The sequence below is a fragment of the Myotis lucifugus genome, unplaced genomic scaffold (genome assembly GCF_000147115.1).
Source record: "Myotis lucifugus unplaced genomic scaffold, Myoluc2.0 scaffold_204, whole genome shotgun sequence".
NCBI classification, from domain to species: domain Eukaryota; kingdom Metazoa; phylum Chordata; class Mammalia; order Chiroptera; family Vespertilionidae; genus Myotis; species Myotis lucifugus.
The window spans coordinates 443,926-456,146 of NW_005871252.1; the positions used below are offsets into that span (position 1 = coordinate 443,926).

At 35.5% G+C, this 12,221-nt stretch overlaps 1 protein-coding gene across 1 annotated transcript in view; it reads left to right on the forward strand.

Annotated features, from left to right (window-relative positions):
* The window catches only part of VPS13C (vacuolar protein sorting 13 homolog C), a 176,419-nt gene that overhangs the window by 149,496 nt on the left and 14,702 nt on the right, over positions 1-12,221 (forward strand). The window contains exons 70-78 of the mRNA XM_023761255.1: positions 672-753; positions 1,033-1,102; positions 1,635-1,746; positions 1,869-1,982; positions 4,118-4,257; positions 6,003-6,084; positions 7,088-7,201; positions 8,907-8,982; positions 10,325-10,488. Coding sequence (XP_023617023.1) covers positions 672-753; positions 1,033-1,102; positions 1,635-1,746; positions 1,869-1,982; positions 4,118-4,257; positions 6,003-6,084; positions 7,088-7,201; positions 8,907-8,982; positions 10,325-10,488 — 954 coding nt within the window. The remainder of the gene's footprint in view (positions 1-671; positions 754-1,032; positions 1,103-1,634; positions 1,747-1,868; positions 1,983-4,117; positions 4,258-6,002; positions 6,085-7,087; positions 7,202-8,906; positions 8,983-10,324; positions 10,489-12,221) is intronic.

Sequence of the window (12,221 nt, forward strand, 5' to 3'; positions counted from 1 at the left end):
CTTCTCTAAAATATCCTGTGGATTCAACATATTATTACCACCAAAGTCCAAAGATCTTGTCACGTTGAGACTATTTAATTTGACCAGTTAGCCTGCAAGAGTGGTTCCTTGAATTGAAATTGTTGTTTTTAAATACTCCTTTGAATTTTCATGAGACCCCCAAATAGCCTTTTCTTATGTCATTCTACCTGGGCTACATTGTAGGTTGTTTGGGCAGCTGCTTTGCTTGTTCCCTTCTTCTTTCCTTTCCTCTCTCCCTCTTTTTTTTTTCCTTCCTTTTAACTGATGGATATTATTTAGGACATTTTTCTTCTTTTTCTTCTTTCTACCTATCATTTGATTTCATATCCAGTCTCCATTTACATTTTATTTAAACATAGTTAAAATCTCACATGATCCATAGATACAAGTATTTTCATTAATGATGTACATGCTGTGTACTGTTAATGCAATGATGAGGATATTTACATATTCCTTCATATAAAAAGGCTTGCCCTTGCTGAGGTATATAAGAATTTTAGATTTAAGTGAAACTTCTAATAGTACCACATATACATACGGATCCTTAATTATGATGAAATTTGTGACATCTTCTATAGTATTGTCTCTGAAACGAAAAGTTTAAATTATTTGTAATCCTGCTGAGTTACTTTTCTTTTTTATCCCCCCAGGTTGATAATCAGTTACCAGGTACAATGTTCCCTGTTGTGTTTCATCCTGTGGCCCCTCCAAAATCTATTGCTTTGGATTCAGGTAAAAAACAAAAAAACAAAAATTAAGTTGAATATTACTCTGTGTCAGGCAAAAGTTATTTAGCTGGTTATATTCTCCTCTGTCAACCTGGAATAATAAATCCTCTTGTTTAATTTCCTTTTTGTTTTATATAAATAAGGAATTACATAAGGAAATGTGTTTTTGAATCTGAAAAAAAATTAAGTTGAGATATACTCTGTTTATAAAAGTTAAATAAATATTATTTTTACCTAATAGAAAGCTTGATTGCCTCTTTCTTGTTTTATTTCTTCCCCGTAGAACCCAAACCTTTCATTGATGTGAGTGTCATCACAAGATTTAATGAGTACAGTAAAGTCTTACAATTTAAGTAAGTACATTTTCCTTTATTTATCTAAAGGAATTTAAAAATGAGACTCTACTTTGAAAATAGTAAATTATTTTCTACCTGAACATATTAATCCACTTTTGGTCAAGTAATTTTCTATGTTGAAATAATTCCTTCAAATGCCTTCTCCACTTTGTTACTCTAATTTGTATATAAAATAGTTAGTGAAATATAAATGACATATGTATTTGTGAGATGTATTCTTTAAAGTAATCGCTGTGGACTCTAAAGAAAGGATAATACATGCTATATCATCTCGTCGTATTTGTCTCTTCTGTAACATGATAAGTGTGGGAATTTGGGACTTTAAATGCTAAGTATCACCTTCAGTGAAATCTGTAATGAAAAAAAATCTCAGTCTAAGTAAAGTAGACTTTGAGCTTGTTAACATGACACTTTTTAAGAGATAAAGGAATAAGTAATATGGCTTTTGGCAAAAATCAAAGTTGAAACATTGAAAATTACTAGGTTTGATAGAAACCCTTTTCCATTAAATAAAAATGTTTTCCTTCAGGTATTTTATGGTCCTCATTCAGGAAATGGCCTTAAAAGTTGATCAGGGGTTTCTGGGAGCTATAATGGCGTTGTTTACCCCAGCAACTGACCCTGAAGCCGAAAGGAAACGGGTAACAATTTTTATTTCTTGGAAAAATTATAAAACTTGAAAAATTAAATCAGCCATTTTTTGAAATAACTGTAGTAGAAGAAGAAAATTAAAATAGAAATTCTTGATTTATTTCTTTTTCAGACAAAGTTAATCCAGCAAGATATTGATGCCCTAAACACAGAATTAATGGAGACTTCAATGACTGATATGTCAGTTCTTAGTTTCTTTGAACATTTCCATATTTCTCCTGTTAAGGTTTGTTGTAATTATTATTTTGAAAATTTGGCAGAATTGTTGTAGAACTTTTAAAGGGGCTGTGTATAATCATGGGTTTCAATTTGTTGCATCAAATATTTGGTGGAATTTTGTTTGATAAGTTGAAATAATTAAGATAGTTCTCTGTAACATATGTATAACCATAATTCCCACAGAGAAACCACCAGAGCGTGCTTTCTAGTCTTGAATTAATAGCCCCTTTATTTAAGGAAGAAGCTGACAAAAGCATTTCTTAATTAAGCAAAGAAGTGCTCACCAACCTTTAATGTTTTGGTTGCACTTTGTAACTACTACCACTGCTTAAACAGAAAGCTATAATGGGTGCCCTCACCAGAATGTAAAAACGCTGAAGTTGCTATTATACTGTTGATGTGGTGTTTTTCACTCTTCCAACATCTGATTGTAACTAAGGGAGTAGAAAATTGGATACCTTTCACTTGCCTGATTTTGTACTTTATGAACCCATTTCCTTTTCTTCTTTTGTTGTTCTTTCTAGGTTTTATAGGAGAAGGTGACTGCTCAGGAAATTCACAAATGCTATCAACCATAATGCTGTAAACTTGTGTAATGGGGCAGATTAACAACTAAGTAACTCTAAAATATTGATGACCCATTACATTTTCAAAAACTGTTCACAGCACATTATTTTCGGTAGCATTCACCAATCCATTCAGCTAAGTGAGGGATTTATAAAATGGAATTATTTTAAATTGACGTATTAGTTTGGTGGTATCAGACATATCCAGTGTTAGGTTTAAAATTGATATTGTTTTATGTGGTAGTTTATATACAATTTCTTTTGCATTAAGTGGAAATAAGTTATTTCTGAGATTGAATAATACCTTCAAGAAATATTTATTGAATGGCTATGATCAAAGTTTCTGTGGGAGGTATAAAGTGACTTCATGGAGTTTATAATCTAGGGCGGTGATGGCGAACCTCTGACACGCGAACTCATTTTTTTTTGGTTGATTTTTCTTTGTTAAATGGCATTTAAATATATAAAATAAATATCAAAAATATAAGTCTTTGTTTTACTATGGTTGCAAATATCAAAAAATTTCTATATGTGACACGGCACCAGAGTTAAGTTAGGGTTTTTCAAAATGCTGACACGCCGAGCTCAAAAGGTTCGCCATCACTGGTCTAGGGAGTATTCAGGTTTTTAGGCACACTGGGAATTGTGCCATGAAGTTGAATAATTAAGGTTTTGAACTATAGTTACTTTCTTATCCCATGGTGACTTTGCCCTAGAGAAAGGCTGGATCTCTATCCATCTAAGCTTACCTTTCCTGGATCCCAACACTCTCTTGACTCTGCCTATGGGCAAAAGTCCACATCTAAGAAAAAAACCAACAACCAGGCTTTCCTGGCCTTACCCTAAGTCTGTTCTATTGAACTCTATCTGGGTTAGGTGGAATGCCTAGGGAATGGCAGAATGAGAAAGGAGAGTCATCTGTTCTGTTTACACAGGTCACAATTTGACCTTGTTTTCTGGCACTGCTGCACTAATGATACAGCACAAAGTAGAATAAGCTAAATGGGAATGTGAAAGTCTCATGTTTCAGTACTGAGGTGAAGGGGCACGTGGAAGCTGAATACATTATTATTACACTTTTAAAAACTTATTTAGCAACTTGCTAAATGGTTGCCATAATGGTCACTTATTGTTACTTGTTATTATTGTTACTTGTAATAGTAACAATTGTTATAGTTAATTGTTGCCATAAGTTATTTACCTAATTGGATGAAAATAATTGATTATCCATTTTGACTGGTAGCTTACTTGTGTGCCATTTGACATCTTTCTTCCTAAAATGATTATGCTATTTTTTAAAACATATTTTGGGCCCTCCATATAAACACAATCACATTTATACACTTTGAATGAAATTGTAGCTCTAAATTTGGAGCAGACTAATTTATATTTCACAAAATATATGAATCAGGTAAGAATGAGTTATTCTGTGATAATTATATACTGAGTAACAAATAATGGCTTTCTTTAGGACCCTAATGAAAGATACAACATTTGTTTGTATCTAAAATATGTGTATGTAAATTTTTTTGTTTTGTTTTTACCTTCTATTTATTGAGTATTATTTTTCTTTTAGTTACATTTGAGTCTGTCTTTGGGTTCTGGAGGTGAAGAATCAGACAAAGAAAAACAAGAAATGATTGCAATTCATTCCATCAATTTGCTATTGAAAAGCATAGGTGCTACTTTGACTGATGTGGATGATCTTATATTTAAGTAAGATTTATGTTAAAGTACATTGGGAGACTTTTGTACCAAGGTTATCTTTCTGGATATTAATTTCCTTCATTTTTGCTAGAATGTTAGCTTAGAAAAATGATAAGTCTTACTACTTAAACTTGAAGAGTTTGGTCCCTTTCTAGTTAATCTCTTTTGGTATGCTTATTTTACTCATAAAGATAAGGTAAAGAATCTTGTGTTTTCTTAAGTTATTAATATCTTGATAATACACTAATGTAGATTAAAATTGAATTATTTTAGTAGTTTATATATTGACCATTTTTTAAAACAATTATATTTAGAAATATGTAGCTACAGGGTAAGATTTCAGTATAATCATAAGGCAAATTATAGATTATAACTCTTTGCTGCATCTAATAGTATAATACTTAATGTGTGCCAGAAACATATATATTCAAGGAATGTTTATCGAATTGAATATTCATCTGTAGGATTAGAACAAGTAGTTACGTTGGAGAAAAAGACATATATCACTTTCACCTCAATTGTACACTATTAAATTTCGTGGACTCAAAGAATTAAAGATAAGTTCAAGTTGAAAAGACTAAGAAAAAATAGAAGTCAATTGCTATTAGGTCTCTGAATAAAGGAAGTCTAAGTTTAAAAGTAAAGGAAACACTTTATAACAAAATCAAGAAAATTTAAAAAAAATAATTGAGAAAATATGAAAAATATGACACAAAGGATTAAGAGTCTTCCTATTTAACATTCATGAGGAAAAGCTAAAGATTCCAGTGCCATATTGCCAGAGACAGTAAATGATAACTCATAAAAGGGAAGGTACAGTGGCTGATAGAGATCTGAAATATTACATTTTATTATTTATCAAAGAATATATGAAAGTTATAGCAAATTATCAAAAGATTTCAAAATATGAGCAATTCTAGTACAAAAAAGGGGTGAGCCTGAGAAAAGGGTACCTTTGAAAAAAACCTGTATGAATGGAAAGTGATATATATCAAGAGTCTTAAATGGTTTTAGTCTTTCACTCAGTAATTATTTTGGGGAGAATTCCATAAAAATATCTTTAAATTTAACCAAAGAGTTATATTCAAAATTTGGAAAATGCATGAGAGGAAGAATTGTTATGATACTTTACACAAAAGTGTTACATAGAATTTTGAATAACAGAGATAAATATTTATTCGTAACTAGAGTTCTGGTGCATGAAATTCGTGCAAGGGTAGGGTCTCTAGGCCTGGCCAGTGATCAGGGCCAATCAGGGCCTTCCTTCCCTGGGCTGCTGGCTGCTGGCCAGGGCCGTCCTTCGTTCCACGCTGCCCCCGGTGGTCACTGTATGTCATAGCGAGTGGTCAAACTCCCAGTTGGTTGAAATCCCGAGGGGACAATTTACATATTAGCCTTTTATTATATAGGATGTTAAGTGTAAAACTGCATACAGAATTTAAACATTTTAAAATTGTGTAGAAGAGAAAAGAAAGGATTCAAAGTGTTAATCACGGAAAGAAAAATTAAAAAATCCACTCTACGGGGGGATTATGGTTGACTTTTTTAAACCTTTTTATTTTTTTATGAAAGACTTGTATGAGAATGTACTATTTAAATAATAAATCTGTTACCATAATGTCAAGATCTCAAACATATATGTGGCAGATGTACAGATCTAATTATAAGAGAATTAGCAATAATTAATCATTGAAATTTTAATTATCTTATTTTCAGAATATAATCTTAATACCTTTGAATCTTTCTTCTCCCAGACTTGCTTATTATGAAATTCGATATCAGTTTTATAAAAGAGATCAGCTCATGTGGAGTGTTGTTAGACATTACAGTGAACAGGTAATTTCTTATCATAATATCTCATAAGGAATATTCTTCATAAAATGTCAAAAGAAAACATTTGTATGTGATTGTGTGGTATTCAGTAATGTTTACCTAATTTATCCCAATTTGCAATCTTATTACTTAGTAGTTTCTTGAATGATTAATTTCTATTACTTTTAGTTCTTTCCCCCTCTATATACCTATTTAAAAGTTTCTTCTGGTGCCCTTTTCCCTTTGCAATTATATATTTATTCACTTTGGGAAAGAATAATGACTTAGGAATCATTACACTTTATTTTTTTCAGTGACTGCAGTTTCTAAGTATATTCTAGTAGAATTGCAAGAGGAATTCTAAGCCAGGTTCCTCCTCATGACTCAGTTACTCTGTGGTTCAGTTTGACTACTCAGAATTAGTAGTTGTTTCAGGGCACAAGAGCACCCTTGCTTACTGTGGTACTCCAAGATACCATTCTCCTGCCTTCATCTGTTGGAAGGTGCTTTCTCCTGTGGTGTGTAGAGACATTCTGGTTATTAAATGTTCACATAAGCATAGATTTTTATTTGTTTTTCTTTTGGTTGTTATTCCCTATTTAGTTTCATAGTAATAGTGATGGTAACAATATTAAAATTAAGGAACAATTACTGAATTATATATTCACTTAATGTGCATACTCAGTCATGCAAGGTCAGTATAGTACACCTCCCATTTTACAGATGAGAAGACTGAGGCCTAGAGACTCATTGCCTTGTCTAAAGTTATATAACTGCTAAATGGCAGACTGTGCCTCAATCCTAGTTCCATCTAATTTGAAAGCCCCATGTAAAGTACTAGCATACTGCCTGCCACATTGTGAAATATCAATTAGTGAACATCTAGTGAACATAGTACTGGTTATTCTGCATTGCTTTCATTTAACAACCTAATTTAACCAGTACTCCCTCTTTTTCCTGTCATATCATAATGTTGTCTCTTCCAGTAGTTGTAAAGGACTTAAATTCCTTTTTTTTTTTTTTTTAGTTCTTGAAACAGATGTATGTCCTTGTATTAGGCTTGGATGTGCTTGGAAACCCATTTGGATTACTTAGAGGTCTGTCTGAAGGAGTTGAAGCTTTGTTCTATGAACCCTTCCAGGTATTGGTCCTTTATTTATTTTAAGTATAGCTATAGGACAGTGGTCGGCAAACTCATTAGTCAACAGAGCCAGATATCAACAGTACAACAATTGAAATTTCTTTTGAGAGCCAAATTTTTAAACTTAAACTATATAGGTAGGTACATTGTTATTAACTTAATTAGGGTACTCCTGAGGCTTAGGAAGAGCCACACTCAAGGGGCCAAAGAGCCGCATGTGGCTCGAGAGCCGCAGTTTGCCGACTACTGCTATAGGAAAATGGATGTTCTCTTTTATTAATGACAAATAATTTGTATTTTAACTGTATTTGGGAATTGAATAATATTCAGATAACAAAAATACAACAGAAAGCAACAAACTAACAAAAACTCATAGGTACAATATGGTGGTTACCAGAGGGAAAGGAGGGAGGACGGAGTTAGAAAAGGGTAAAATGAGTCAAATGGTGACAGAAGGAGACTTAACTTTGGTGGTGAACACACAATAATGTAGTATACAGATGATTTATTATAGAATTGAACTCTTGAAACTTTTAGACTCATTAACCAGTGTCACCCCAATTAATTTAATAAAATGTAAATATATATCAATATTCTATTTTTTTATTTAAAATTACTTGAGATGACATTAAAAGATTGTTTTAGAATTAATTGAGCACTTCTGTTGTCTGGGCAATAAAGCATGCCCACATTTTCCAGGATTTAATTGTACTTGTCAGGAAGAATGCTACAGAGATTAAGACCATTTCAAGGCTGTTTCACCACTATGGAAGGAACTAATGGGGCATTAAAAGCTGACTTAGTTTTATATTCAGGTTTTGCTCTAACCTGTTCTCCTCCATTTAAAGGATCCAGGAGCCCAAAGTAGTGAAGGTTTCAGAAGGACAAAGCAGAGAGAATAAATGGGAGCACAAGGAAGCCAATACTGTGTGGGCTCAGTCTTGTTACCAGTGGGGCTTGTTTAGCATTCTTTTTTTTTAAATGTAGAAAATAACATTTACTTTTTTCCCCTTTATTGATTAAGATATTACAAATGTGTCCTTATCCCCCCAATGTCCTCTCATCCCCCCAATCCTGCCCTCCCCTCACCCCTGTTGTCCACATCGATCGCTTATGCTTTTATGCATGCATACAAGTCCTTTGATTGATCTCTCCCCCTCACCTCCACCCTCCCCTACCTTCCCTTTGAGTTTTGAGCATCTGATCGATGCTTCTCTGTCTCTACATCTGTTTTTGTTCATCGGTTTATGTTGTTCATTATAATCCACAAATGAGTGAGAGCATGTGATATTTATCTTTCTCTGACTGACTTACTTCACTTAGCATAATGCTCTCCAGTTCCGTCCATGCTGTTGCAAATGGTAGGAGTTCCTTCCTTTTTACAGCAGCGTAGTATTCCATTGTTTAGCATTCTGATGGAACTTGGTGCTGAGAGGGCAGCTTCCGATTGTGACTGAGGCCAGGGGTTTACTCCTATTCAATTTTGTCATCTTAAAGGGTATGTTGAGATCAGGTGGGTTGAAAGTGTCTTCAAAAATAATAGGTGTTCTATCAATATTTGGGTTTGAGGGCAAAAGCTGTGTCATCACATGTTATGGCTCGTTACAGATTCTGTATCTTCATGGAAACCCTGAAATACTAGATTAACGGTCTTAAACTTATTCTATTTTAAATAGCAATTTTTTTGTTTCTTGTTTTTGGCCAGGGTGCTGTACAAGGCCCTGAAGAATTTGCTGAGGGGTTAGTGATTGGGGTAAGAAGTCTCTTTGGACACACAGTAGGTATGTACCACATATTTATGTATATATATGTTTTATTATAATAACTAGTGACCCGGTGCACGGATTCATGCACATTGAAAGGAAATTAATTAGAAGGTGGCTGGCAGTGTGGGACTGGGCGAGATGGGCTAGACATGCCCTGGAACCAACCTCCCTTGGTCCCTCCCCGGCCTGCCACACCTGGGGTGGCACCGTGGCTCGGGGGCATCTGCGGAGTGAGCGAGGATCCTCTGGCAAGTGGGGTCCCTTGGCCTGGCCTGCGGGGATCGGGCTGAAACCAGCTCTCCGACATCCCCTGAGGCGTCCCGGAGTGTGAGAGGGCACTCTGCAAAGTTGCTCTTGTACAGGGTATGGAATGCAAACGCAAGTGTGCAGTAAACCAGATTCGGGGCTGACAGTGTCCCAGCAACAACATAACCCAGGGCCCCGTGAGGAATCGGGCTCCCTCCTCTCTGGTTTCGGGATGTGTCACCTGAGAACCGCCACTGCCAAGTCACCACAGCTCAGCAACTCCTGCATTGAGTGTCTGCCTCCTGGTGGTCAGTACACGTCATAGCGACCAGTCAGACGGTCGGACCCTTAGCATATTAGCCTTTTATATATCTATAATAATAATAAAAGCATAATATGCTAATTAGACCGGACAGCCAAACGACCTCCGGACGTCCTTCCAGACGAAGCCACAGTGGCGGGGGCCGAGGCAGAGGTGGTTAGGGGCGATTAGTCAGGCAGGCGAGCAGTTGGGAGTAATCAGGCAGGTAGGCAGAGGTGTTTAGGGGTGATCAGGCAGGCAGGCAGAATGGTTAGGGGTGATCAGGCAGGCAGGCAGGCGAGCAGTTAGGAGCCAGTGGTCCTGGATTGCGAGAGGGATGTCCAACGGGATTGGGCCTAAACCGGCAGTTGGACATCCCCTGAGGGGTCCCAGATTGCAAGAGGGTGCAGGCCGGGCTGGGGGACACCCCTTTTCCCCCTGCATGAATTTTGTGCACCGGGCCTCTAGTATAGATTATAAAATTCATTGTTTATGAAAAACAAATTATTGTATTTTATAAAAAGATGATTTTTCTAATCCTTTTAAAAGATGTGTTCTCTTGTTCTTAAATGGAAAGTAATTTAACACTGATTTGCTGGATTTTTTATGTCTTTGTAGTATAGAATCCATGTACTTTAAGTAGTTTTATTCCTCTTCTTGGTAAATGGGAAACACAAAAAATAAATGTTTGCATTTTTATGTATGAGACAGAATTTTAAGCAATGGTTAGTTTAAGCAGTCGCGTGCTATGTACAGTGGTAATGCTTGTTAAAGAAACAATGCAGCTTACTTCTTTGGGCCTTTTGATAGGTGGTGCAGCAGGAGTTGTATCTCGAATCACCGGTTCTGTTGGAAAAGGTTTGGCAGCAATTACATTGGACAAGGAATATCAGCAAAAAAGAAGAGAAGAGATGGGTCGACAACCTAAAGATTTTGGAGACAGCTTGGCCAGAGGAGGAAAGGGCTTCCTGCGTGTAAGTCTACTGCTGAATCCTCAAGAAGCCCTCGACTTTATGTACACTTTAGATACGTACTCTTGGAGTACTGCTTGAGAGCCGATGTCTGTTAGAGTGGCAGTAGTGATACATTGTGAACTTTTCTGTTTCCTTTTTGCTCTCCTCCTCCATTATCATCATCAGATCTAGCCCCGAAATTGCAGACTTAGTTTGGCACTTGGGTTGGAGTGAAAACTCCATAATGATGGCAGGTTAGCACTGGTGTGGAAGGGAAGGAATATATAAGCAGAGAAATACGGCAAATGATGGTACCTGGGGGGAGGAGGAGCTTAGGTCATCATTAATGGACCATTCTGTGGAAGGGAGGTGTAGAAGTTGTGTATAAACCAGAAACTGCCATTCACTACTTCTCAGTACTTTAAAAATTATACCAGAGGCATGGATACCTGGAACAGACTGACAGACCTCAGAGGGGAGATAGGTGGCGGGGAGGGGGACTGGAAGAGATTAGTCAAGGAACATATATGTACAGCCCATGGACAGAGACAACAATGTGGTGAAGGCTTGGGGGTCAGGGGGAGGACAAGGTCTAAAGGGGATAAAGGGAGGGGAATAGGGGGCATCTGTAATAGTGTCAACAGCAATAACAAACGCATTCCCCCAAAAAACCATTCTCTCTCTCTCTCTCTCTCTCTCACACACACACACACACACACACACACACACACACACACACACACAAACACACACGTGGTGGGGAGTTAGTGTCTAAATGGTAAGTTAAATATTAAAAAAAACTTTTAGGGCAAACATTACAATAAATTTTGTGACTATAGCACAATAATGAATATAAATCTAATTCATAATATACTTAGAGTTAAGCAGGTAGGCCATTATTGGGTAGAGGGGTTAATCACATTTTCAAACAAAGAAACAAAAAATTATGCAGGTAATATATGAATATGGTTTAATTATGGATTACATATGAACATTCTCCTTATAAGTAATTATAAAAACATAACTTTTCCTTTTATATTTAGTAAGTAATGAAATCATTATAGGTAAGCTCTAAGTACTCTTTGGTCACCCCTCACCTCTTTGCAGGGGTATCTAATCTTTTCAATAGGGTGTATTCCTTTAGTTCTTTTTCTATATGTTTATATAACATGCAGGTAGTTTTAATTAATGCCACTACTTGACAATTATTAGGAATGTATAAATATATTACTATTTTAATTTTGGAAATTTCAGGAAGCTATACCTGCTGTGTTTGTGCCAGTGATTTGTAATGTATGTTGTCTCCTCAAAATCTTTCAGGGGTCCCTTCATTATCAATTTTACATACTTTCATTAAGTTATAAGTAATCTCATTAAAATTTATAAGTAGATATTAAGGATAATTTGGCTCAACTCACTCATTTTGCAGTTATAGAAACAGATTTAACACCCAAAACTAATACAAAATAATAATTGAATGTAAGCTGTAATTGAAAAAATAAATAAAACAAAAAATACCATATGAAATAAGAACAAAAATAATCTTTTCACCTGCTTTACTGTTCTTTCTTTATAAAATTTTACTTCTAGAAGCTGCTTTCATTTAACATTTGCTGTGACATTTTAAAAATCATAGTGTTCACCTCTATGTACATGTTGTTCACATTATCAAATAAGTACTCGTGGGTTTTTTGTTTTTTGTTTTTTTGTTTTTTTCTAGTGTGTCTGTAGAGACCTCTAGTGGTTGATTTAAA